At 54.9% G+C, this 25,737-nt stretch overlaps 1 protein-coding gene and 1 non-coding gene across 10 annotated transcripts; both read right to left on the bottom strand.

The window, feature by feature from the left end:
• Window positions 1-366: 366 nt before the first annotated feature.
• On the bottom strand, window positions 367-25,494 carry CHD3 (chromodomain helicase DNA binding protein 3). 9 transcript variants are annotated; one of them, XM_027974939.2, is made up of 40 exons: window positions 25,207-25,494; window positions 20,510-20,622; window positions 19,851-20,021; window positions 19,469-19,593; window positions 17,820-18,103; window positions 17,458-17,588; window positions 17,150-17,300; window positions 16,789-16,982; window positions 16,237-16,470; window positions 15,837-16,040; window positions 15,092-15,303; window positions 14,242-14,373; window positions 13,786-13,885; window positions 13,203-13,394; window positions 12,848-13,048; window positions 12,341-12,478; window positions 11,961-12,082; window positions 11,630-11,803; window positions 11,355-11,496; window positions 10,994-11,125; window positions 10,268-10,385; window positions 9,631-9,755; window positions 9,219-9,450; window positions 8,765-8,931; window positions 8,118-8,295; window positions 7,612-7,677; window positions 7,076-7,161; window positions 6,814-6,947; window positions 6,116-6,260; window positions 5,818-5,980; window positions 5,582-5,703; window positions 5,348-5,483; window positions 5,134-5,235; window positions 4,827-4,958; window positions 4,510-4,618; window positions 4,184-4,316; window positions 3,682-3,923; window positions 2,463-2,626; window positions 2,118-2,244; window positions 367-1,634 (listed from the first exon to the last, which is right to left on the bottom strand). In XM_027974939.2, exons 1-40 carry the CDS (start codon window positions 25,481-25,483, stop codon window positions 1,394-1,396), a joined length of 6,351 nt encoding a protein of 2,116 aa, XP_027830740.1. In that variant the 5' UTR covers window positions 25,484-25,494; the 3' UTR covers window positions 367-1,393. The 9 variants fall into 9 exon arrangements, with proteins under 9 accessions (XP_027830740.1, XP_027830746.1, XP_027830741.1 ...); XM_027974945.2 differs by having other exon boundaries at window positions 3,728-3,923; XM_027974940.2 differs by having other exon boundaries at window positions 4,827-4,955.
• On the bottom strand, window positions 6,545-6,684 carry LOC114117094 (small Cajal body-specific RNA 21). Its single transcript, XR_003590885.1, has one exon. It is a non-coding gene; the product is annotated as a small Cajal body-specific RNA 21 (non-coding RNA).
• Window positions 25,495-25,737: the final 243 nt, after the last annotated feature.

Genomic DNA, 25,737 nt, shown 5'->3' with positions numbered 1-25,737 from the left:
AAACAACCTGAAGGTGGAAAGGATGCTCCAAAGGATGACTGAAGGCAGCCGTGGACCTTGTCAGGCACCCCTCCCATTCCTCTTCTGTCCAGTGAACCCTGCCTCGCTGGTCCCACCCTGGGGCCTGTGAGCTATACTGCTGTCAACCTCCACACTGAGCTCATCACCTCAGGGTTAGGGTTGGAAAAGGGTCCTTGGAATTTTAGTTGATGATCCAAGAAATAAAAACAAGAAAAGGGAAAGTCAACAAGATTTTTAAAGAGAGAAATGAATAGAAAATGGCAGAAATCAACACCCTTTCTTTTCCTATCCCTCCCCCTCTCCACAACGAAAGAACTCCCCCACTCAAAAATAACAGAGCACACAGAAAGGAAAGTATAATTTATATGTACAACCAATAAACCTGATACAGAAGAGGGGACTGGGACAGGCCCGGAGTGGGTGTGAAGAGACTGGGAGAGGGGCAGCCAGAAAGTGAAGGGGAGCAAAGAGGAAGTGGGGGGTTCGCCATGCAAACTGCCACTCTCCCCAGCCCCTCCTGGGGAGGAGGGTGTGCCCATGTCTCCCCAGCCTGCCCTCTGCTATTCTGCTCTGGTCTTGAAGGCAAGGTAGTTTCCTGACTAAGCCCCCTGCCTGACCCACTCTAGTCCACATCCAGGTCTTCAGGAGGGAAGGTAGAAATCCTCTAAGAACCTGAGCCCCAAAACTGGGGGCTCCCCCCATGTCTGGCCCATTGTGTTCTCTGCCACCCTTTCTAGGTTACTTGGGTCCCTAGAACAGATTGGGGAGCTCCTCTTTGGCTTAAGGGAGTATCACCCAAATGTTACTCTTTGCAGAGGTGGTCACTGGTCCCTAGGGAGGGGGGAAGATTGCCAACACAAGATGCCGGTACGCAGGAGGTAACTGAGCCAGTGAACGGCGCCTTTATTCTGAGGCTGAACAGCAATGGACTCCCTCCCTGGTAACTGCTCCACCCTCCATCTGCAGGGAGGGAGGGGAAGGAAACATGGATCCGCCCCTCCTCTTCTCTTCCACCTTCCCAGGGCTCATTGTCACCCCCCTCTAAAGTCACCTGCCTCTCTTCAAAGCTCTTCCCCACCAAAGTTCCTACAGGCTAGGCAAAGCTAACCCCCCACTTCTGCAAGAGATGGAGTTGATGTTGCAGGAGTAAAACCCGGGGAGGCTCCACCTCTCTCCTCCCCACAACCATTTTATTGGGAAGCTGTGTATGTTTGGCAGTGGGGGATAAAGGTACTCGGAAGACCCTGCTCACCACCTTCCACCCAGACCCCTTCTCACCAGCAGTCTTCAAAGTGTGGTGGGAAAGGTGCATGGGGTGGAGAATAACAAGGGCCCTTCTTGAAGAGAACTGTAGAGAGGGGCAGAGGGGCTCCTAGCCCAGTGGTGGCCCAAGGGGAGGGGAAGGTGGAGGATTGGCAGCAGGCCCCGGAGCCTGAGCTGGGGGTCGACCTCGAGGCCGGGACCTGGGTGAAGGGCAGGCCTGGGATCCGGTCAGTCGTCTATACAGATCACCTCCCCGGTTCGGGGCTCCTTCCGATCCAGCCCGTCTGCCACCAGTGCCCCCACCATTTCCTTCTCCTTCTTCACCAGCACTGGAGGGCCGTTGGTGGCGGCTGTTTGGGAAGGGGGTAAGGAAGGGTCAATCCCTACTTCTCTACCCGTCGTCCACTGCTTCCTGACCACAGTTATGTTCTTCAAGGTCACCTCACGCCAGGTCCAATTTTCTAGGGTGTGCAGGGAAGAGCAGGGCAGACCCCTCTCCTGAGACGTCCCACTGTGTATGTGATGGGACCCGCGCTCCAGCTTTCACTATAACCCCCTTCTAATTTCACACTCTTTCTCTGAAGTAACCCAGGAGGAGGCGGCTCAAGTACTAGTCCACAGAACCAGTGAAGCCCTGGATGAGGTTTCTGACGATGGGGATGGAAGAGAAGTTAGGGATGGGAAAAATAAAGTCTAGAAGCACTCCATTCCATGAAACCCTGGGCACATCCAAGGAAGTGAGATGGGCTGGACAAGTAAAGGGCAGCTGAGCAGGGGTGAAGCTTGGGAAAGGAAGAGGGTAACGAGGAGGAGGCGGGAAGTCAGCAGCTGACCTGTGATGAAGGACCCTGCTGGCATCTGGCTGTAATTGGCGCCTGCGGCGGCCAGGGCCCCGACGGGTGCGGCGCTGAAGGCCGCCCCGTACCCCGGAGGTGTAGCGTATGGACCCGGGGGGAAGGCCTGGAAGAGAGAGCGAGCCCAAGTTAGAGGGGCCACAGCCTGAGAGGGAGAAGCTGTAGGGGAGAAATCCAGAGCTACTGGGGGGTATGGCAGAGGCAGGAGGACTCCACACTGAGGAGTGTCTGCGGGCGTTTTCCACACTGTATAGGATTCTGAAGGAAGTGTCTGTCTGTGTGCAGGAGTACCAACAGGGAAAGTGGAGTCGGGGGAAGGGTTACCGGTGTGGGGTGAGGCTCCGTGCCCTTGCTGGCCAGCCGGCTGAGGATGCTGCGCTCGGACATCTGAAGGCGGGCTGCGATGGGGGGTATTCGGGACAGCGTGGCTGGCAGGCGGGTCACGTCCGCCTTCATGTCGCTCAGCAACTCCTCCAGCTGGTTCAGAACTGGGGCCCGGGCCACGGAGAAAGAAGGGCGAGAGAAAGACAGGGAAAGAGAGAGATGGAGCCAGGAAAAGAGATGTGGAGTCAGGCGGACAGATATAGCCAGAGAAAGAGAGAGAGAAGACACAGATGCCGAAGAATCAGAGACCAAGAAAATGACAGAAGTAGACAGAAAAAGAGAGCAGCTCGGGGAAAAAGAAGTGTCAGGTAAAGAAGCAGAGAGACCAGATCACCACAAAGGACAGATGGAGAGAGAGAAGGAAGGAAAAGGGAATATGGAGAAAAGGGAGACAGGGAGGACATTGGAAAACATGGGGCGGGGAGTTGTCAGAACATCCCATATTGGAAGAGGGAAGTTTGGGGGTTGGGGATGATGGGGAGGAAATAGTCAGGAGGCGTGGGAGGTGGTAAATGGTGTCAAAGACTTAAGGAATCAAGGTTTTAATATGTCGGGCGGGGGTGGGGGAAGTTAGAGGGTCAGCATTACAAGTTCAAGGAATTAGAACAGGAGTCTAAGGGGCCAGGAGTCAGTCAGGATTAGATGGTTAGAGGGCTTTGGAACTTAATCTACTATTATCAAGGCATGAGGGTTTGGGAGGAAGGGTTGAAGATCAAAGGGAAATTTCATGGGGTAGGGTCAGAGGGTGGGATGGTAGTGGTTTCCGCCTCATGGGGTGAACGAGATGTGAGGAATGGGATTTGTGGGACCCCCCACAAAGAACTTTTGTGGACTATATACAAGCCAAGGCCCCAGACAGGGTGCTATGAGCAGTATGGCAGGTGTGTGGGTCAGTGAAGAAGTTCCGCCCCATGGAGGGAATGTGGCACAGTCTCATGGAGATGGGGGAGGTCAAGGGGTTGGGGGATCCCACTCTTGGGCACTGATGTGAACTCTATTAGGCATGGATAAGGGCTGGCCGCACAATGTCTAGAGGCTAAAAACCGAGGGGGTAACCAGGTGGGTCGGGGTGGGGTTAGAGGTCAGAGGGGGGGTGGTTCAGAGGGTAAAGGGGTCGGAGGGGTGGGGAGATATTGAGGGGTGCGGGGTGAAGACTTACGCAGCGCTGTGGGCCCTCCCCCGCGCGGGGCCGCCGCGGCCCTTACCCTTGTGCAGGACGGCGTTGGCCGGCTTGTTCCCCGCCAGCGACTCCTTGGAGAGGTGCTGGTGGCTCTCGGCCAGGCACTCGGCCTCGGCGAAGCGGGCGTGGAGGGCCATGGCGGGGTGCGCCGGCTCCTGTGATAGGTTCAGGTAGGCCGCCCGCCGCAGCTGCTCCTCAATCACCAGCGCCTGCTCCAGGAGCTGAGGCCCAAGCAGGGGCTGAGTACTGGGGGCAGAGACCCACACTGCCCCCCCTCCCGCCCCCTCGCTGGTCCAGAGCAACCCCAGCTCCACCCTGATCCAGACCATGGGCCCAAACACAAGGCGACACTCGGGTGTCTTGGCCTCAAGCATTGTCTCGGCTCTCAAAGGGTCAACCTTGCCTACATTCCAACCAGATCTGGTCCTACCTCTGACTCAAACCCCTCTTCAACACTGTTCCTTTCCTCCCTCATCCTCACCTTGAATCTCCGGGCCAGGAATTTATTTTTCATCTCCAGAAAGTTCCCCTTATTGGCTTCAGTTTTAAATGGCTCATTGATAATGGCAAACTGAGCATCATTCTGGATGTCCTGCCACCGTGCATATCCATGGCTGCCGACGAAGGAAGGGGACCATCAAGGAACTTAACAGGGCTGGTGGGGCTATGCACACACCTTCCGTTTGGCCTGACTGCCCCGAAGTGTGGCATGAGGCCCCCCTCCCCAGAGATGGACTCCTCTTCTCTGTAGTTCTTCTTGCTCCAGGGAGAAAACATCTCTTTCCTTGTATCTGTATCAAAGGATACAGGACAATCCCAGCCAGGAGCCAATAGTCGTGTCTTCGGTGCCAGATCTCGTTGAGTTTCCCGGAGGAAATAGCCGCCCGCTCCTCATTCTGCCACAGCGTGTGAAGCTCTGCAGAGAGGAGAGCAGACAGACATGGCATCAGGGGTTTGAGAACCATGCCCAGCCCCACAGACAGGTACAGAGGAGGGACAGGTGACAGGTGAACAGGTGACAGGACCACTGGCTCTTCAAGAGGAAGGTTAAGAGAGGGGTCAGGAACAAAATTAATTACAAACAAGGTTCAAGTCAGGATTGGGAGACAATGAGAGCCCCTCACCTGTGAAGCCACCATCTGCAATGTTGAACATGAACCGCGGTTTCTCTGCCTTCTCCTCACGTCGCCCATTGGACCGTGGCTCATCTCGAGGAGGCCCAGACCGAAGCTCCCGCTCCCCTTTCACATCTTCTGCTGTGGCAGACGGGGCAGAGCTCACATCTCGGGGGACAGTCTCCACCCGGGTCCCAGGACTCCTCTCTGTACTGTACGGGCCCTTGAAGAGCTACCCACCCAGGCGTTTGGTTCCCCAGATTCCACCTCCCCTGATCCCTCAAGGACCCAGGGGTCCCATTCTTCCACCCATTACCTCTCTTGCCCAAATCCCCTGTCTCCCCCTCCGGCCTCTCCCTGTGTTCCTGTCCATCCATCGGCTTCTCCTCCCCCCTCTCTCCTGGCGTCGACTCTGTGGCTGTGGGAGGGGGCAGGGGACAGGAAGGAAGGATGTCACCCTCATCCCCTGACCCCAGAAGAGGGAGCCCCCAAATTCTAAGCCCCAATCACACTTAAGGCCATGCACCCACCTGACTTCTCTCTGTCCCCCCGGTACCCAGGTTCAGGCTCCATCTCTCCAGGTACCCCTGGCACCTCATCCTCTAGAGGCATCTTCCTTGGCTCTAGCCGCTCTCCCAGGGATGGGGATGGGCTGGGGGTATCAGCCTGGAAGAAGACAGTGGAGTCAGGATGACCTGGAGGGCTCTAGGCTCCCACCTCCAAGGCACTGCCACTGCCTCCAAAGCAGCCAGGCAGCCACACACCTCTGTCTCCATCTTCTCCCCAATCCTGCTATTCTTTTCTGGCTTCTCCTCCTGGTTTTCTGCTTCATCCTTCTCCAGAGGTGTCCTTATGCCATCTCCTTTCTCACTGGGAGCTGGAGTAGCTGCAGGGGTAAGGCAGAGTGAAGAAGGCAGGAACTCCCCACCCCAGTTCCACGCCCTCTGCATCTGATGGAAACTGGCCCCGTCGGTCTCTCCTGTCATCCTGAGCTGATTACCAGGTTTCGAGGTGCAAGGGCTGTTTGCAGCCGAGGCCTCAGGAGTGGTAGGAGATGTTTTGGTAGGAGAGGAGGCTCTGGAGGAGCGCTTGGAGTCAGCACTGGGGTCAGGCATCAGCTCTGGCATAGACCAGCGCCCATTGATGTGCTCGAACTCCTGTACCTACAGGGTGCAGGGGGTTGCAGAACAGGGATCAGTTCCAGTCTGGCTCCCGGAGCCAGGGATAGAAGGCTGAGGACGCATGGGGCCTAGGCAGCCCCTCTGACCTGACTCTTTGGGTGAGGGGAAGACCAATACCTTTTTCTTGACGAGAGACATGACTCCAATGCGGGTCAACACTTGCTGGCGACTCAGCCCCTCCCGAGGGACTCCGTCAGCAAAGGTTTCAGAGCCGTCTGCCCCAGGCTCACAGAGATGGCGCATGAACAAAGACACATAGGCCCTAAGGAGCATGCGGGGGAGGTGGGTCAGGAGAACCTTAGGAGGGGAAAGGACAGTGAAGGGGGTACAGGGATGACTGAACCCTGAACCTGAGCTCCCCAGTACCTCCAGGGCTCGTCTCTGGGTCTTTCAATTTCACCATCATGGGCTCCCCCAAATCCTAACTCCCCCGCCTGCCCCCCCCCACATTTCCATGGCCCCCGGCCCTGGTCCTTCACTCTTAGGCCCCATCAGTCTGCTTTTCATCCTTCCCACCAGCTCCCCTGCTGGGTTATCGTGGCCAAAGCATGTGAGGCAAGGACAGTCCAGGAGAGGCTCCTGTCTCACTTGCCTCTCCCACAGCAGGGATTGCCTGGCCTCTCTGCTCTAGGCTCAGCTGAGGGGAGGTGGCAGAGGCTGAGCCCACCCCCTAGGAAACCGAGCCAGGCAACATCTGGCAGGGAGCATGGTGATCAGGTGAGTAAGGTCACATCATATGGCGGCCGAAAGGAAGAAAATAACACCCAAAGCTCCTGCCCTTCCCCCCAGCTCAGCCCCAGGTCACCCACACTCACTTGAACTCTTTCTCAGTCTTGCCTCTGAGGTCCCGCACCAGCCACTGGGTGGTGAAGGCGTCCTGCGGGGGCATGCCCCAGCGCATCACCGCATTGAGGAAGGCCTTCCGCTGACGGGTGTTGAATCCCAGTACCTGAGGATGGGGGCAAGGAGGGAGTGGATGATGAATGTCCAGGGCCTCATTTCTTGGTCTGTTCTGCCCTCAGTGACTCAGCCTCAACTCCCCTCATTCTCTCCGCTGGGGCCTAGGCCAGCTCTCACCTCGATGTTGCCCCCAACTCGAGCCAGCAGTGGAGGCAGTGGCTTATCCTTTTCATTCCGAAGCTGCCTCTTTGACTGTCGACGCCCTGGTGGGGAGATGGTGACCCTCGTTAGTAGACCAGCATGTCCTCCACCCCTCAGTCTTTCCTAGCTCTCCATGTCCATAGGACATGCAACACAAGGAATGCCTGTCATGTCTGAGGCACTTCTAATTTTCTTCCCAGAACTACCAACCCCATAGGTCCAAAAGAATCAAGTCATTCTAAACAATCAGTAGCAACTATTTGATGCAAGCCAAGATTACTGCTGGAGTGTAAAATGATGTAACCTTTCTTGATCTCTCATCTAGGTGTCAAAGCCTACAAGGTAATATATTTCAAATTTTAGCAGTAACGAAATTATAGATATTTTCTCCTCTCTGCTTATCTGCAATCTTTACTTTTCCTACAAGTGAGCACTCTATAAAAACAGTAGGCTTCAAAGACAATGGGAAGTGAAATGGGAAGAGGTGTGGGAAAAAGGAAAACAGATGCCACCTTCAGGACGCTCATCAAAGTCTTCATCCTCCTCTTCTGATCCCACTGAGTATTCTGACTGATTATCTGTGAGGAGAAAGGCTCAGTGGTCAGTGATGGCTCCCTGGATAAGCCCACATGGGGCCCTTTCTGCTTGGACACCTCCCCTCAGAGACTTTTGCACCTTCACTCCAGCTTTGGCCCTCCTAGAGATGCTGGAGGGCTGCCCACAATCTGGGCTACATAGCAGGTCCACTCACCCCCACTGCCTGACACCTGCATAACCCACTCTAAACAAAGGCCCTTGGGTGTCCATCAATGCCCTCTGCGACTGCAAGAGCGTTCAAGTCACCTCAAATCCACCTGGCCTCCAGGGAGCCCCTGGTGACCCCTCCTAGGGTCTTAATCTCTTTCCCCTAAGAAGGGAAGGCCCTGACTGCTCAGCCACTCATTTCCTCTCAATGCCCCCAGCCTCCAAGCCCCTTCTCAGCACGCTCCCCTTCTCCCCTGTCGGGCACAGTCCTCACCTTGGTCCTCCTGAGCAGCGTCATTGTAGTTGACCTGCTTGCGGACCCGCTTGCCCTTGCCGAGGTTCCGCGCCAGGTCTTCCTGCTGTTGCTCATAGTGGTGCCGCAGCAGCTTCTCCCAGTAGTCGGGGTCGACGTTCTCTTCCTGCTTGATGATCTCTCGTTCAATTTCCTCAATCTGAAGGGCAGCAGGACCCACACTGAAGACCTTGCCCCTTTACCCAGCCCCACCACCACCACGAACCCGCTTTCCTTCTGCAGCCCAGCCCCAGACCTCGTCACTCTAGACACATAAATCCTCCAGACGCGGCACGCTATCCTCACCTCTTACCTACAACTTGCTTCTCCTCCCATTACTTCTCTTTTCTAAGCCTCTCCTCCAGTTTTCTATGCCTCCCTCCTACTCTACTCAGAAGGCAGCCTTCCAAATTGATCACTACATTCTGTGCCTATGTTTTCTCCAGTGTCCAGTCTCATCCTTCAGACCAAGTTGTCTGAGGTCCCACAACTGGCTGCTCTTTGCTAGACACTGGAGTGAGAGATCAGATAAAAAAACAAGAGCAAAGGGGGATCCTCCTACTTGGACACTGGCTACCACCCTTCAGAGATGGACCTGGGTGGCCAGTGTCTGGCCCCAAGCCACTCACCTTGTCTTCTTCCCGCACCACATACTGGGCCACCTTGAAGGAGCTGAGATACTCGTTCATGTTCTGTACGTCAGTGTCCTCAGTTGCATCCTGGTTCCGGTCCAAGAGCCGAGCAATGGCCTCGTTGTCATAGTGAATCACACTGCTGTCCTCCTCCTTGTTCTCACCTGGTGGAATCAGGGAACCAGAGTGGACTCTGAGCTCCAACCAGAACCTCAGGAGGAACTTTACAAAGCTCAGGGAAAGCCATTCCCTCTGCCTCCTTCCCATGGAGCTCTGGAGGAGGACCCTTCCCTGGGCATCCACAGAGATGTGTGTTATGTCAACCTTAAAGGTAAGGAAAGGAGCCAGCCATCCTCCAAGGATGCAGAGGAGAGGTTTTGTTTGGGAGGTTTCAGCAGTGCTCACAGATAGCAGAGACCTGCTTTCAGGGAGCTGCAGAAAAGGCTCTCACCCTCATTTTCATCCTTAAATAGCTCCTCAGTACCAAATTTGAGGATGTCGTCCAGCTCCTGCTTGGACATGGAGCCCGCCTTGGAGCCCAGCCCGGGCCGCACCACCAGATGTGTCAGCATCATCTTTCTCTTGGCCACCTGTGTGATTCGCTCTTCCACAGAGGCACGAGTCACAAACCGGTAAATCATCACTTTGTTGGCCTGGCCGATCCGATGAGCGCGGCTGAAGGCCTACAGGGGCCGAAAAGTAGGGATGGGCCAGGGGAGGGGTTGGGGAGAGCCCCACTACATGCTCTGGAAAAGAGGCTGACAAGAAAGGGCCTTCTCCCCCGCTCAAGAGGTTTATTTCTGACCCCAGCACAGACACCCATGTCTCCTTGCTCCAAGGGGCTCCAGAAGGGGAGTTCTCACCTGGATATCATTATGGGGGTTCCAGTCTGAATCGAAGATGATGACAGTGTCAGCAGTGGCCAGATTGATGCCCAGGCCCCCGGCCCGGGTGGACAGGAGGAAACAGAATTGTTGGGCCCCAGGAGCTGGGAGGCAAGAATTAGATCAGGCCTTTCTTGTATCCAGCAGTTCTGGCTACCTGCTCCCAGATATTCCCTGACTACAAACAACAATGCCTTCAACTCACAAGCCCAGATGAGGGCTTCCCTGGTGGCTCAGTGGTAAAAAATCTGCCTGCCAATGCTAGAGACACAGGTTCAATCCCTGGTCTGGGAAGACCCCCAACTACTGAGCCTATGCTCTAGGGCCCTAGAGTCGCAACTACTGAGCCCCCATGCTGCAGCTACTGAAGCCTGAGTGCCTCTAGCCTGTGCTCCACAACAAAAGAAGCCACCGCAATGGGAAGCCTGAGCACTGCAACCAGAGTAGCCCCCACTCGCCACAGCTAGAGAAAAAGCCAGCAGAGCAATGAAGACTCAGCACGGCCATAAAATAAATACTTTTAAAAAAGAAAAAGCCCAGGTAACTGACATCCTCCAGGGACCCAGGCACAGGTCTCTCAGGCTGTATACACCAAGCAGGACCAAGGCCCCCTCACCATTGAAGCGGTCAATGGCCTCCTGCCTCAGGGCACCAGTGATGCCGCCATCGATGCGCTCATACTTGTAGCCTTCATAGTCTAAGAAGTCCTCCAGTAAGTCTAACATTTTGGTCATCTAGAGAAAGAGAAGAGGCAGGAGTCTAGAACAATGAGGTGGTGGGGTGCACTCTGTTTGTCCTGGGTCTTTACTCTCCCTCAACCCCAGTCCTTACACCTGTACCCCTGCCCTGTCATATGTACCCTTAGCTCCTCCTGGAATAGCCTGTCATTTTCTCTCAATTTCAGACCATTTCTCCTACAGCAGAGGTTCTCCTCTGACACCCATGTCAAGGTTGCAGAAGAAATCTATGAACCCCCTGAAAATCTATACAAGATTGTCTCATCATGTGTGCAGTTTTCTGGAGAGCAGACCCACAGCTTTCATCAGATTTCCAAAAGGTCTGCACTCTCTTCCTTCCCTAGGAAGATTAAGAAATAGTCCCAGCCCCAGAAACTCCCTTAGGAGGCAGATGGCTCACCCTTCCCCTTCTCCCCATTTGGCTTTAAAGAAACGACTACAGCTTCCAATGGCTTGAATTAAGAACACGCATCAGAGGCCAAGATGAACAGAGCTGTTCCAGAAACCCTTAAGGGTGTGGCTGCCTAACCTCTCATCCCGGGGCAACCACAGGAACGAGGGAAGGGAGTATCTGATGGTGAGGAGGAACTACCGGCATGGGTCACCTGCGAGAAGATGAGCACTCTGTGTCCTTGCTCCTTCAGCTTTCGCAGCATCTTCTGCAGCAGCATGAGCTTCCCAGATGCCTTAATAAGTGCCCCACCCTCATAAGCCCCACTGGGAAGTTTGGGGGACTCCTGAAAAACAGGCAGGGAAAAAGGAGCAGGAGAGGATCAGGAAACACACCCCCATATTCTGATGACATCTAGAAAGCTGGAAGCCCAAATCCAGGCTCCACACCTCTGCAATTACTACTCCTCTCAGAAACCTAGTCTCTGGCCTCCCAGCTTAGCTCAAGCCCTGCACTCTTGGCTGCTCCTGTTTCCAGACAACCAGGCATTTCACCATCCCAGCTCCCGTATCTACCATAGCAGCCACAGGAAAGAGGTACGGATGGTTGCAGCACTTCTTAAGATCCATCATGATGTTCAGCAGCGACACCTGGTTCCCACCACCTCGTGAATTCAAGGCCTCAAAATTTCGGGTCAGGATGTATTTGTAGTATTTCCTAAAGCCCAGGGTAGGTGCACAGAAGAGACACAATAATGGAAGCAATTGTGAGGTTACATTTGGTCACCAACCCTTGCAAAGTTGTTACCACATCTTCAACCCTGGTTCAGGGAACCCGCTTGGCATCTCACTTCTGCATGGGGCTCAGCTCCACGCGAACGATGAGCTCTGTTTTGGCTGGCATGTTCTTAAAGACATCTGCCTTGAGCCTCCGCAGCATGTGTGGCCCCAGCAAGTCATGAAGTTTCTTAATTTGGTCTTCTTTGGATATGTCAGCAAACTCCTCCAGGAAGCCCTCCAGGTTGCTAGTAGCCAGAAGGAAATTAAACCACGAACGGGCATTAGGTTCTTTGCCCCTGACCTCAGGCTCTAGTCTTCACTTAAGATGACTCCTCACCCACTCCTTTTCTCAGCTCCTCCACCTCTCCTCTCTGCAGACCACCCTCCTGAGCCACCACTTACTTAAACCTCTCTGGGGTGAGGAAGTTCAGTAGATGGAAGAGCTCCTCCAGATTATTCTGCAATGGAGTCCCTGTCAGCAGCAACTTATGATCTATCTTGTAGCCATTGAGGACCCTGAAAAACTAGAAAATGGGGCAAGGAAAAGCAGGAGAAAGGGTCCATCAGTGGCAAGCAGCTGGCCCTTGGCTCTTCCTGCCTCCAGCTCCTACTTCCTTCAGGATCAGAGGCCCTCAGACCCCTAATTCTGTCCTGCTTCCAAGCTGGACTTCTCCCTGCACTGCCTCCGGGGCTGCTCAAAGTCCCCCAAGCTTTGTCTTTTAGGATGGGGGCAAGTAGAAGTCCAGAGCCTCAAGTTTCTGAGGCCTGGGTACCTCACTCACCTTGGACTGGTTGTTCTTGAGCCGATGGGCCTCATCCACCACGAGACAGGCCCAGCGGATGGAGCCGAGAGCTGCCTGATCAATGGTGATCAGCTCATATGATGTCAGGAGAACATGGAACTTCACCTGTGCCTCCCTCTGTTGACACAACCATGGTCCCTGTGGCTGCCAGCCTGCACCCGAGCATCTAGACCCCCACCCCTGTTCTCTACCCAGACACCCTGTCCTGAGACTCCCAAAGGCAGTTGGTAGTCCAGGCCTCCAACCTTGACTCCATTCAGGGACTACAGGATGTGGCCCTCAAGCTTCCCCCACCTGTCCAGTTTGAAGAGATCCATGAGTGCCCCAGGGAATAACCTGCTACATCTCCAGTACTGGAGAGCAGAGGCATGAGGGAAGGTGGGGGAAGGAGGGAGAAAGCTGAATGGGGAATATAAGAAAGTTCTGGTTGGGCCAATGAAATGACAGATCTGAGGACTTCAGAGGGCATGAGGTGGGGAGTCTGACCTTCATCTTAAAAGCTTTCTTGCCACCTTTGATGGCGTTGTCTTCAAAGGAAAACTCATTCTCACGAATGATGGCTCGGCTGTCCTTGTCACCCGTGTATGTTACTACATAGAACTTGGGTGCCCACATCTGGAACTCCCGCTCCCAGTTGATGATGGTGGACAGCGGGGCACTCACCAGGAAGGGACCCTTTGTGTGGCCCTGGGAGTGGGAGGTGGGGAGAGGGAGCCCCATTAGTTGAGGCTTGCAGTTGTACACCCCACTCCACTGCCTGCCATGCCCCTCCCCTAGTCCTCTGCCCTCACCCTCCACTCCCACCTTCCCCAGTCCAGGCTAGGGCCCTAGGAGCCAGCACCTCCTTATAGAGTGAGTAGAGGAAGACGATGGTTTGTATGGTCTTGCCCAGCCCCATTTCATCAGCCAGAATGGTATCAGTGCCCTGGGCCCATGAGAAGCGTAGCCAGTTCAATCCCTCCAGCTGATACATGTGTAGTGTGCCTCCTGTGGCTGTGATGAAGCGTGGCTGAGTCTCATATTTCACTGTAGGCTGTAGAATCAAATCAGAAAGCTCAGGGGAACCAGCAGCCACTCATCTGGTCCTGGTCTCCTCCCCGTCCCTGGCATTGGTATCAAGTGGGATTGTGAGTCCCTCTCCTCTGGCCTGAGCTTATGAAAGTTCTAGTCTGCAGTGCCTCCCCCTCATTCTTTGAATCAAGACCTGGGAGTACTGCAGGGAAGGAAATGGCAAAAGAGGCCTGTGTACAGCTGTCTCTGGAGACTCTCATTCCTGTGCGCAAGTCCCCAGTAAACCTAGGGCAAAGCTAACTGAAGGAAGAGCTCAAAGAAGCTGTGGAATCTCTGGGATCTGTCAGAAGCTCCCAGGAAGTTTTCAACCCTGAGGCTCCAGAAATGACAGATAGGCCAAGTGGAGGACTTACATCGTTAGTAGGAGAACTGGGAGGCCCATCACCCTGCAGCTCCTTCTTCTTCTTCTTATACTTGCGGGGCTGAGCAGGATCCTCCCCCATAATTAGTTCTCTGGGAAAAGAGTGGGTCTGAGTGAGACTGATGCCTTGGGACCCCTGTCTTCTGAAGCAATTCCAGACCTACTTCCCACTTTCCATAATCTGGATTTTCATACATTTCCTTGCTCCCAGGTTCTTTAGCCTCACCCTTGGATTTCAGCTCTAGAGACCATCCTCCCCACTCCTCAGCATCCTCTTCCCCATGAGTCAGGCTAGATCTTATCTCTGTTCCTCACACTGCCTCTTTATGGACCCCACTGCAAACAACCCAGCCCCAGATCCCATTACTCTAAATTCTAGACTGAGTCTGCACCTCATTTAATGCCCCCACCGTCAGACGCCCTCTAACTCACGATCTGCTTCACTCACCGGTGTCTCCAGTAGCTCTGCTTGTGGTCTTCATATTCAGGGATGTTCATTTCATCTTCCTCCCATGTGGACTGGTCATAGGGTAAGTCCCTCCATTTCACTAGATAGTGGTAATTCCCCTTTTTATCCACACTGTGAAGAGGGAAGCCAGAAGAGGAGGCAGGAGGAGAAAAATAATATGTGTCACAAGTAGAAAAGAGTCATAACAAACACAATTATCAGTTAACACACAGAATTTGTCACCTAATCCTCAATGGTGGGCCTCTGAAAGCGAGTTTAGAAGGCTGAAGGACTACCCTAACTTTTTCCAGATGACTTCCTAAAAATCAACTATCACAAAACATCCCCAACTTTAACGTCATTTGTTCATCCAATCAATATTTACTAAGCATCTACTACATGCCAGGCATGGTTCCAGGCATAGGTGATTCAGCAGAACTAGGCAGACAAATGACTGATTTCCATGGAGCTCACATGCTACCAGAGAAGACCATGATGAAACAGAAAAATAAAAAGACAGTAAAACATTGGTAATGATAAGTACTATGAAGACAGAAGTACTAGAAACATTGGTCTGTATAAGTCATGTTTTGCTTTTATCACATCCAAATCCCCAGATTCCTGTGTCATTTCTTAAGCTGTTCGAGATTAGAGGAAGCAAGGACAAAGGTGTCCGTGCTGGGCTGGACTTTTCTCCTGGTTTCTCCCACCTCCATAGAGGAAACAAAGCCAGAGAGGCTGGGGCTGTGGTGGGAATTACCCAGTTAGATCAATTATCTAACGTGGGGCCATCATGCAACAAGAACAGTGACAAAACCCAGGTCGGCCTTCCCGTGGACCAAGGGCTCACCTGTGGTTGATGATCCGGTGGACGGTCATCCACTCTGGCTTGATGCCAAAACGATAGTACTTCTCCTCCATCTCGGCATAGTGCGGGTCCTTCACCTTGCGCTTGTCACTCTTGCCGTCGTCCTCACCAGAGCCATAGTCCAGGGGTGGGGGCTCATCCATGTCATTCTTCCGTTGGTAGTTTCGGTACATCACCAAGTGGAAGATTTCCAGCTGGCGGGGCACAGAGGAGGGAAGAGATAGTCCCGACATTCTGAGGGGACACAAGGAGCCGGGGCAGTGGCCGGCAGGGGTAATGGTATGGGAAAATGAGCCATGGGAGCGGTGGGATGAAGGACACAGAGAGTTAAAGTCAAAGCAAGAAAATGAGTAACATGCAAGAGAACGGAGTCCGAGACAGGACCTGAGTGGGGAGGTAATAAGTAAAATGAGGAAGGAACAGGTTATTAAGACTGGGGATGTCGGTAAAACATGGTTAAGATAGATAAAGGGAAGAGATGGGAATTAAGGCAGGCTAAGGAAGGCTCCATTACGCCTCAGGGGAGGAATCTAACAGAGACTGAGGGAATGACAACTGGAGACCAGGAGACCCAAGTACGGAAGCTAAGAGAGCTGGTAGGGTCTTGGGGCCAGAGACCTAATATGAGGGAAAGCAAAGGGGACAGAAGACAGGAGAAGAGGTGCTTGAGAGAGGGAGAGCAGCAGTGAACGGGGCCACAGGAGACGGGACAGAGACACCCTTGTACCTGCAGCTCCTTGGCCCAGGAGCAGTGCCAGTAGGACAGGCCCACCCATTTGACAAAGAACTCTCGCTCGGATCTGCCTTGAAGAGGTCGTGGAGGTGGGGCATCCGGATTCCCGTCTGCCTGCTGGGGGGCTGGCACGGCCACGGGTGGCTCCCCCCACCGCCAGTGCAGGATCTTCTGCACACGGCCTTTCAGCACAGGACACTTCGGGGTGGATACAAACAGGAAAGAAAGAGGCAGAAAGAGCCCCTCGTTAGCGTAGGAGGGTGGGGGAGTCACCCAAGAGAATCAAAGGTCTGGTGGTGGGGAGAGAAGAGAAAGAAAGAGCCGGACGTTTGGGCCCCAGAGATGGAGGAGGAGTTGGGGCTGAGAAGACACCCTGAGAGACAGGTCCACTCACGGTGCATCGGGGACACAGCCATTCGCCGTTGGGGATGTCGGGCAGCGGGGGGTTCAGACAGTGGATGTGGTAGGAGGAGATGCAGGCGTCGCAGCACAGCAGCTCCCCGCCATCCTTGCACACGCGGCAATACTCCATGTGGTCATCTTCTTCCTCCTTCTCCCCTTCCTCCTCCCCGTCCTCTTCATAGTCTTCCTCCTCCTCCTTGGCTTCCCACTGGACCCCCTCCTTCTCCTGGGAAGCCAAGGACAGACACAGACACAAAAAAGAAGAAGTAAGAATGGAAGACAGAGACCAACCAGGAGACCTAGATCCTAGAAGTACAGAGAAGATTGGTGGGAACGAACAAACAGGACACCTCAGTTTTCAAAAATGCTGATTTGGCGGGGCCGAGGGGATGAGGGAGAGGAACACACGAGGATCCTGGACCCTTAAACATTTGTTGCTGAGAGGCCCAGGCAGCTGGGGGTAGGAAGATGACAAGTGATATCACAGATGAAAGAGATGGGGGAGGCGGTTGCTGAGGGACGAAGAGGTGGCTCCAGTACTCACACAGTGAGGGCAGCTCCACTTGCCCTCAGGAGCCCGGTCAAGCTCAGGATCAAGGCAGACGAGGTGGTAGGCACGAGGGCAGGTGTCACACAGAATGATCTCCCCACCCTGCTGGCACACCTCACAGTAATCCTGGTGATCTGTCTCGTAGCCGTCAATCTCCTCCTCCCCAGCCACAGCGGGACAGCCCAGAACTGTCATACACCCGAGTGGAGGCCAAGGGAGCCAAGAGAAATGAATGGGGGAGGGGAGAGAAAGAGAAAAGGGTTGAGTAAAGAAGTCACAACTGAAAATAAGGAGGACAGCAAAGGAACCAGAGGAAGGCTGACTGTCAGAGCCACACACAGCTGACGCCCCTCACCCTTCTTCTTCTTCCTTCCTGGCCGGCCTCGTTTTAGTTTCTTGGTGCGGATGGGGCCATCAGGGCGGCCTGAGGCACTGTGGACACTGCCGCTGTCCAGGTCTGATTCCTCGGCCTCCGGTTCGGGGCCCTCGTCACTCTGCAAAACATACTGCCCATAGCCCCGTGGCTGTCAGGGGAGCCGGCTGGATTCCACTCCCCTCCCCAGGCCTTGGGTTCCCGTTCCAGCTGTCCTCACAGACCCGTGTGTCTGGACCCCAGGTCCCTGACCAACCCCAGGAGTTTAACAAACGGGAGGGGCCTCTCACCGAGCCGCCCTTCTTTCTCTTGCCACCCAGCAGCCCTAGCTTGATTTTGAGTGGTGCCATCTTCTTTCCCCTAAGCTTCTTGCGTCCGTCAGGCACTCGGGGGCTCTTACTCCGCCGCTTGTGGCCTGGACCTGAGTGAGGAACACAGATGAGGGAGAAAAGCCCAAGGTCACCATATCCTGGAATAAGGGAGGCCATGAAGGTCTCTGGGCCTCTTAATGGGCTATGGTCTTACTGAGACCCTTCCTGGGAAGCACTTTTCCAACCATCAGGGCCAAGGAGACAAGCATTCTGGACTACAATTTGAGAACATGCAGTCTGGAGGGTGGGGTGACAGCTGTTCGACCTAGAAGGTTTCTTACCTTTGCCCTCTTTGGTTTTGGCTCTTCGGATGGGTGGGGGCTGGATATCAGCAGCAGGGGGTGGTGGAAGGGCAGGGGGTCCGGAAGGTGCTATGGGGGTGGCCGAGGAGACAGCGGCTGACACCTGCTCAGCTACAGCTGCCGCCGCGGCTGCCGCTGCTGCTGCCACAGCAGCCGCCGACCCCTTGAAGGGGTTGTTGGCGCTGAACTCTCTCCACTTGGCCCCGAGAATGGTCATCATCTTAGACATTGGGATCTTAGGATTCTTCTTAGCAATCAGGGGCCTGTAAATACAGAGGCAGGAGACTCGGACCCTTCACAGATGGTCAGGGAATACTGCCATTTCCCTCAGCAATAAAGTCAATGTACGAGCTAGGGTTCCTGGGTAGTGTGAACATGTTCTCTCATGAGTAACATCAATTTTAAAGTAAACAAATAATAAGTTTTTAAAAGTTTAACAAAACAAGAAAAACGTACGAAAGAACAAAAAAGAAATAGGCAAAATAAAATTTAAATGCAGATTAAATAGTATGAAACCAAAAGATACAAGATTACCAAAAATGCCATACTTCTGACAACTACTTTACAGTTCCTAAAACGCTTTCACACACGATATCTTATTCCATCCTTACAATACTACTCGGAGCTGTTACGGAGAATGTGTTTTTCTCATGAGTTCCACAGGCCCTGGTAGAACCTAATGAGGGGTCCCACTAGGTGGAGCCTGAGGGGCCATACTGGTTCTGCTCTGAGGTGGGTATTAAGCTGTTGTGAGGACACAGGTGACTGTGGTGCTGAAAGAAGCACTGTCTTTAGTAGAGAAGCAGTGAGACACCAGGACTAATGACCGCTACCAGGGACTGAACTCTGCCTGGCCCCACAATATGGAATGGGCTGAGCTTTCCATCTACCACCCCATCAAAACCCAACCAAAGTACATACTTAGTCACCTCAGTCATGTCTTAACTCTTTGTGACCCCTTGGACTATAGCCCCCCAGGCTCCTCTGTCCACGGGATTCTCCAGGAAAGAATACTGGAGTGGGTTGCCAGTCCCTCCTCAAGGTACCTACTATTTGCCTATTTCACAGATGCAGAAACTGAAGATCAAAGTGAGCTGCCCAAGAAGCACCAGGACCTGAATTTTAGCAGGCTGTCTCCAGAGGGCTGAAGGGCTCTGCTAAAGTGCCTGCTTCCCCCAAAGGCATCTCTATTGTTCTCTCCTCTACTTTAGAAGCTATTGACTTGCAGGTGCCACTCTCAGCCTGCACTACTACTGCTGTCTAAGGGAAGGGCAGAAGACTCGATAACCGAGCAAAGGAAACTGGGAAACACTGATGCCACCTCTCCACTCCAGTCTGATGAAAAGTCAGGCAGGGTAAACTGGAACTGTTAAGAGCAGAGAGGGCCATCGGTCACCAGAGTTTTCTAACCTAGCCGTGGAACTCTGATCCCCAGTGAAAAGTTCCTGACTAGAGTGCTTGGATCCTGGAATCCAGGAATTCTCTGATATTACATGGGAGTTAGGTGTGTCTGTGCTGTGAATTTCTCTGGACAGCCATTTTTTAGCTTTCATCAGATTCCAGAGAGGTCCAGGGCCTCCCTCAAATTAAAAGCATCGGCTAGTGAGGGTTCCCCAGCCCTACCGTACCTCATGAATTGGCTGAAGGCTTTGTAGTTGGTGAGTGTGTGGTAATCTTCCTCGGAGAACACATGTTCCACGTCCTCCAGGCCCCAGGTCAGAAGTAGGGTTGCTGATGACTTCTGTTCCACTTGCTAGGATACCAGGCTTCTGTTAGCCAGGTGCTCTCCTAACTCCAGTCCTGGGCTCCCCCCACCCCCTGACATGCCTCCCTGCCCACTCACCAGCTTCTCTGGGCTTCCAGTTTTCTGTTCCATTCCCAGCCCAATCCCACTCCTCATAAACCACAGCCTCTCCATTTGTCACCCTGCTTGCCCAGGGCTCTCCCTCCCCTACTCTTCAGGCTTGTCATTGATACAGATTTCTTCCCTCACTCCCCAAATCTACTCACCTTTTGCCCCCCCTCTCCCTCCCCTTTTTTCCGCCGCTTTGTCTTCTTCTCCTTTTTTTCTCGGTGCTTCCGTCTCCGTTTCCGACCTGGTCCGGTTCCATATTCACTGCCTCCACTCTCTGACTTCTCCCGGTACTCATCTCGCTCAGAGCCAAATTCCTCCTCGCTGTCCTAAGGAAGAGAAATAAAAACACTATTTTTTGAGCCCTAGCGTGTGCCAGGAACTCCTCTTAGCACAAAATATCATCGTCTCTTTTAAACTTCACAACAATCCTATGAGACAGCAACTAATCTATTTTTATCCATTTTTTTTTTTTTGTAGAGGAAACTGAGGCACGGAGAGCTAAGTAAGCTGCCCAAGAAGATAGAGGACTGCTGGGCTGTGAATTCATGCAGTCTACCTGCAGTGCTTCCAACAGCTTCTCTGTGTTGCAGGGCAAGTAAAGTCGACAAAAGGGCTCTTCACTAGGATGTAGTGAGTAAGGTTAGGGTCCCAGACCTGGGAGATACAGGCTAGCAGGAGTGGGGCTAGGGGCAGGCAGAGGGAGTCAGGTCTCCCTGACTTCAGGGTCCCCATGGCAATCAGGCCCAGAGAAATCATAGGTCTCTGGGATGGGTCTCCAAGCCTCACTGTAGAGACAGGCATGCGTAACACTTACAAGCTTCTTGCGTTTCCGGGGCTTTCCTGGCTTGTTCTCCTTCTGTTTCTTAGGTCCTCGCTTCCTCTTCTTCACGCCCAATGTTGAAGGCAGCAGTCGAATGTCATCCTTATCTTTGGAGCAGACAGCACCGGAAAACCTAAGCCTCTAGGCTCCCAGCCTCTGCAGCCCTTTTCCTCCCTCACCTCCTTGGTTCCTGCTCTCTAGGAAATCCAGCATTAACTCTTCCAAACCTTGCCTCCCTTTGCTGGACGCAAACAGAGAGTGTTTCGAGTACTCTGGGATGCCTGGGTTGTGAATGGGAGGTCAGGGGTCAGAAGAGGAGAGCAGCCAAACCACTCCTGTCTCTCCCCTCCTACTAACAAGGGACCAGGCTCTAGGCCATGGGCTCTGACTGTGGCAGGTCCTTTTAGTCGCCGCCAGGGCTCCTCCTGCCTTCCCCCTCACTTAGCCAGCTGGCATCCTGCCCAGGAACTGGGGAAGCCATGCCCAGCTGCTGGCCTGGCCTGACCCCAGCACTTGGAGTGGGGAGACACAAGCTGGCAGCTCCCTAAGCCAGATGCTGAGAAGGCAGAGCCAAAGGTGGACACCTGGGCTCTCACACTAACACCCTGGGGCCCTGACATCCTTTCTGTGAGGAGTGAGGCCTCTATTTACACTTCCTCAGATAATCACCCAGACTCCTGTCACCCCAGCATAGCCCTGGAGGAAAAGAAACCCTCAGTCAGCCATGTTCACTTCTGGCCCACAGGATCTTGGTGTCTGGCTCCTTTGTCACTCCCTAGCCCCACAGGAGAAGGTCTCCACAATTACCTATACATTCTTCCTCCTCCTCCCAAGCAGCCTCAATTGTGCCTTCAAATCTACATCCACATCCCTGTTCCCTTTGAGAACTCAGGCGCCCTACCCGTTGTCCCTGGTCTCACCCCTTGCCTCCAAATGTAGTCTCAAGCATTCTAACCCATTCATATCTAAGCAGTATGGGAGACCCACACAAAGACACTGGACAGGCATAGACACACCCCTCAAATGCATTCTCAAATGCACAAGCATCACATACTCATGAGCACAAACCCAGAGGACAATTTGTACATGCTTTTAGCAGGGCTAGGTCCCTGGCTTTCTCTCCAGATGTCCCTGTCAGACAATCTGGGGCTGGTTCTTCCCAGATGTCCCCCTCTCCCCATTCTCCATGACCCCTGCCACACTGTGGAGGCTTAGGGTTCAGAGAATAACTACTTCAGGAGGAAGACACAGCCGATGCCACACAGAAGTGAGGCCCCGGTGTGAGGCCTCCCTCCCCCAGCAAGCACTAGACTAACCAGCCAGACCTGTCCTGCTCAGGTAGAGGCAGCAGCGCTGGAGGGAAAAGCCTGGGCCGGCCCAGCCCCTTGCTCTAGGACACACAATCCTTCTCCCCACAACAGCCAAGGGAAAATTAGCCACAATTTACACCGGAGGCCTCGGGTTTCCAGCGCCTCAGAATCGCGGCGCCTCCTTCCTTCAGTGCTACTTCTCACAGCTCCGGCATCCTGTGCCCTCTCGCGCGGGACGGCACTCTAAAATTGGGGGGCTGTGGCGCGGGGGGGGGGGGGGGGGGGAAGTGCCTGCAGGCAGCCCGGGGTGTGAAAACAGAGTGGGTACCGTAATAGGAAGTCAGTAAGACGCCGTGCCCCGCAGCCAGCGCTCTCTCACCCCAGGGACTCCGCTAATACGAACATGGAAACGGAGGCTGCCGGGGCAGTAGCAAGGGCAGGCCAACTGGCTGAGGATCAGGGAAATGGCCTCGGTCTCCGCCAGCTGGGGGTGGGGTGGTGGGGGGACACCAGCCCTGGGACCTCGCAGCCAGTTAACTCCACTCTCCACCCCAGCGGGAGGTTCCCCAACTTGGGAAGACGGCGGTAGTGCGGGGACGCAAAGTAGACGGCTAGGAAAGGAGAGGGAGGGCAGGAAAGCAAATCTAAGTCCCAACCTCTGCCTCACCAGCCACTCAATGCTGGCCGCGCGCCCAGACTCTCCCACATCCCGGCTCAGATCTCGGAAGACGGCGAGGGAGGAGCGCGGCGAGGGGGCCGGGCGGGGCCTGGCGAACCGGAGAGAGGGAGGGGCCTCGCCGAGAGCCTCGCCTCCCGCCCCTCTCTTCTTCTAATCTCACCATCAATCTCTCACACATATATTTATTTTTTCTCAAATTCCCCTCCCTCCCCCACAACGAACCACCATAATAGGTCTGCTGCACATGCGTATTGCATGCAGGGGGTGGGTTTGTATTTTCAGACCTTTTGCAAAGAAACTACCAGAATTTTCCGCACCACCCACAATCATTCCCCACCCCCACCCCTAAGGAATCACATCTATATATTATGTTATATTATTTCTCTAGACTTGCCAGAAGAGGGAGGGCGAAGAAATGAGTTTTGGGCTTCCTGCTCCCTTCCCCCATCAGCACGAGTGCTATTATTTTAAACGTTTAACAATGTAAGGAGACTGGAGAGGGGGGAAGGGAAAAAATTGGTCTTGGGTAAGAATGTAAAACAAAATGGTGAGAATCAAAGACGTCAGAATGAAAAACAATAGGAACCTCTAACGCCTATCAGTTCATCTTACAGAGAAAGAGGTGGGGGGCAGCCCAAACAAATTGCCTCAGAGGAGGATTATTTTGCCCACACTTATGTAGACAGAAATAATGGGCAGACTAAAAATATTTTGCCAAAGTTTTACCTCAGAAAGTCATTTGAGGGGGTGTATCTGGGTCACTCCTTTGACTTGGAGGACTAACAGGGAGATAAAACTGCCCTGCCAGAGAGAGGAGGTGGGTTATCATTTCAGATATACAATTTTTAAAACATTTGACGATGCTGAGAAAGCATAGGGAAAAGGGGAGGGAGTACTGACACAAAGACCCATCTCGACCTCAGATTCTTTCATGCACTCCCCTTTACAGACCCAAATCCGGGATCAAAAGCCCCCAAATACCCCATTCTAAGTTCGGAATACACATATGGGAGAACTGTTCCTGCCCTAACTTAACCTGACATCCTTGCTTTCTCTTTAGCACCTCTGCTGTCTTCCAGCTAACCCCCTCCCCGCAGTTCTTTATTCCTTTTCCCTTCTGCAAAATCAGTGGGCTCTCTCGGCATAACTTTTTAAAAACTTTTGCCGTTTTCGGACAAGCCCGGGAGGGGGGAAGTGGACTTTATCCTGTTTCCATTAGACACCCCTCCCCCCCTCCGCCCCAAGAAAGTCGCCCCCCCCCCCCGCCGCCCCGCGCTTCAGTCCCTCAAAGGCTGTCTCCAATAGACAGGAACATTTCCCACAGAAGCCACACAGATCAATATGACAGTTTTACAAAGTATGATGTTAGACGTTTTGAAGTTTGGTGCATTTGTGCTGCAAGGCATCCAGAGGCCTGGGGGTGTGACCACCTGAAAGATGCTCTATCCTGAAAAACACTAGCAGAACACGCTAGAGGATGGCCAGAGGGGGGCCACTATTGGGCCTCCGACCCGAGGCAGTGGTCAGGCCCGTTCACCGCGGGGCAGAACTGCCTAGACAGTGCGGATGACTGGTCATCCCCGGGGAGGGGTGCTGAGTGACGGTCAAGCTGCAGAACAGCTGGGTGGGCAGTTCACGCCCCCCAACGTTGTCAGGGTGTGGGTGGTTTCAGCGGCAGAGTGAGTGACAGTGAATGGCAGCCACGTGAGAGTTACAGCTGGGCAGCTCGGCCACCCCAGACTGACGGGGTCATGGTGGGGGGCGGGGGGTAGCGCACTTGACACAAAAGAGCCCAGAGCAGAAGAGAGATAAAGGGGGTGGGGGTGGGGGCATCTGGTGTCCCACTCTCTCGCTCCCCAATTTCCAGTGGCTGCGCTCCCTAGTACGAGCAGGGGAGAGGGGGCCGGGGCCAGCCTCATTCCAGGAAGTGGTCTGCATGGAGTGTGGCCACCACCTGCCCCTAGTCGTCAGCCGCCCTCAAACATTCACACGACCCCTCCCCCACGTGCCACCGCACGCTCCAGAGTTGGCGGGCATCGAAGTCCCCGCAGGTGGGGGGGTCCGATGGACACCCGCCACCGCCCCCCCAGCCTTCCCAACTCCTGACGGGGGGTGGTGAGGGCTGTGGTCCGTTCTTCGCAGGCAAACCCCACTTCCCCACGGTCCAACCCCACCGGGGCCAGAGCCCCAGGGGCGCCCGCGCGGCCGCCCCTCCCCCACGCGCCCCTCCCCCACGCCGCCGTCCGGCCGCCAGGGTCTCCGCGGTCCCTCGCGCGGCCAGGGAGGGGGCCCTGGCTTCGCCTCGGCCGTTTCCTGCCTACCCCCTCCCCGCCGAGGGTAAAAAAAAAAAAAATCTCCTCCTCCTCCTCCCCCGAAAGCCGCGACCGAGTGGCCCGGTCCGCGCGCGCAGCTCGCGCCCAGCGCTCTCCAGCCCGGGCGGCGGCAGCAGCGGCGGCGGCGGCGGCTACGGCGGCGGGGGAGGGGTGCGGCGGGGGAGGGGAGGAGGCCTGGCCGGGCGGCCGCTGCCGCCCGCCCGGACCGCTCGGACCGCCCGGACCGCCGCGGGGCGACGGGCCCGAGACGGCGCCCCGCGCCCCGGATTCGTCTCGGCTCGGCCGCGCGGTGGGTGCCTCGCCCCCGCCCGGGCCTCGCGCGCCCGCGGCTCCGGCTCGGGCTGGGGGAGGGAGTCGGCGGCCGCTTACCTGGCGGCGGGGGCGGCGGCGGCGGGGGCAGTGGCGGCGGCGGCGGCGGCGGCGGCGGCGGGAAGAGGTGGCAGCCGGGGGGGCTGTGGCGGTCGCGGCCCCGGTCGTGGCCCGGCCCGCGCCCGAGTACTCCCTCGTCGTCGTCCTCCTCGTAGTCCTCGTCGGCCGCCTCCACCTCCTCCTCCTCCTCGTCGCCCTCTTCTTCCTCCTCGTCTTCCTCCTCCGACACCACCATCTCCTCCTCCTCCTCCTCCTCGTCCCTCAGAGGGGAAGCCATCCTGTGGCTCTGGCCCCCCCCCCCCCCCCCCACCCACCGCCCGCCCGCCTCCCCCACCGCTACCACCTCCTCCTCCTCCTCCTCCTCCTCGGCGGCGGCGTCCTCGTCCTCCTCCTCACCGCCTCCCCCAGCCCCCCAAACCCCCGGGCCACCCCCCTCCGAAACCCCCCCTCGGGGCCGCCGTCTGACGAGGGGGGCCAAACCACCCTAAAAATTTTTCTTGGAAAAAAATTGAGGACTTTTTTTTTTCCTTC

Source organism: Ovis aries, chromosome 11 (assembly GCF_016772045.2).
Source record: "Ovis aries strain OAR_USU_Benz2616 breed Rambouillet chromosome 11, ARS-UI_Ramb_v3.0, whole genome shotgun sequence".
Taxonomy (NCBI): Eukaryota; Metazoa; Chordata; class Mammalia; order Artiodactyla; family Bovidae; genus Ovis; species Ovis aries.
This window is presented reverse-complemented; position numbering and strand designations above follow the sequence as displayed.

Bases quoted from the DNA above. Each gene is read 5' to 3' on its own strand.
- CHD3 (XM_027974939.2), bottom strand. From the start codon at position 25,483: ATGGCTTCCCCTCTGAGGGACGAGGAGGAGGAGGAGGAGGAGATGGTG. The intron at 10,386-10,993 runs GTGACCCATGCC...CTCTTTCTCTAG, and splicing joins GAGTGCTCATCTTCTCGCAG to ATGACCAAAATGTTAGACTT. The intron at 4,317-4,509 runs GTATCCTTTGAT...CTTCGTCGGCAG, and splicing joins CTCCTGGCTGGGATTGTCCT to CCATGGATATGCACGGTGGC.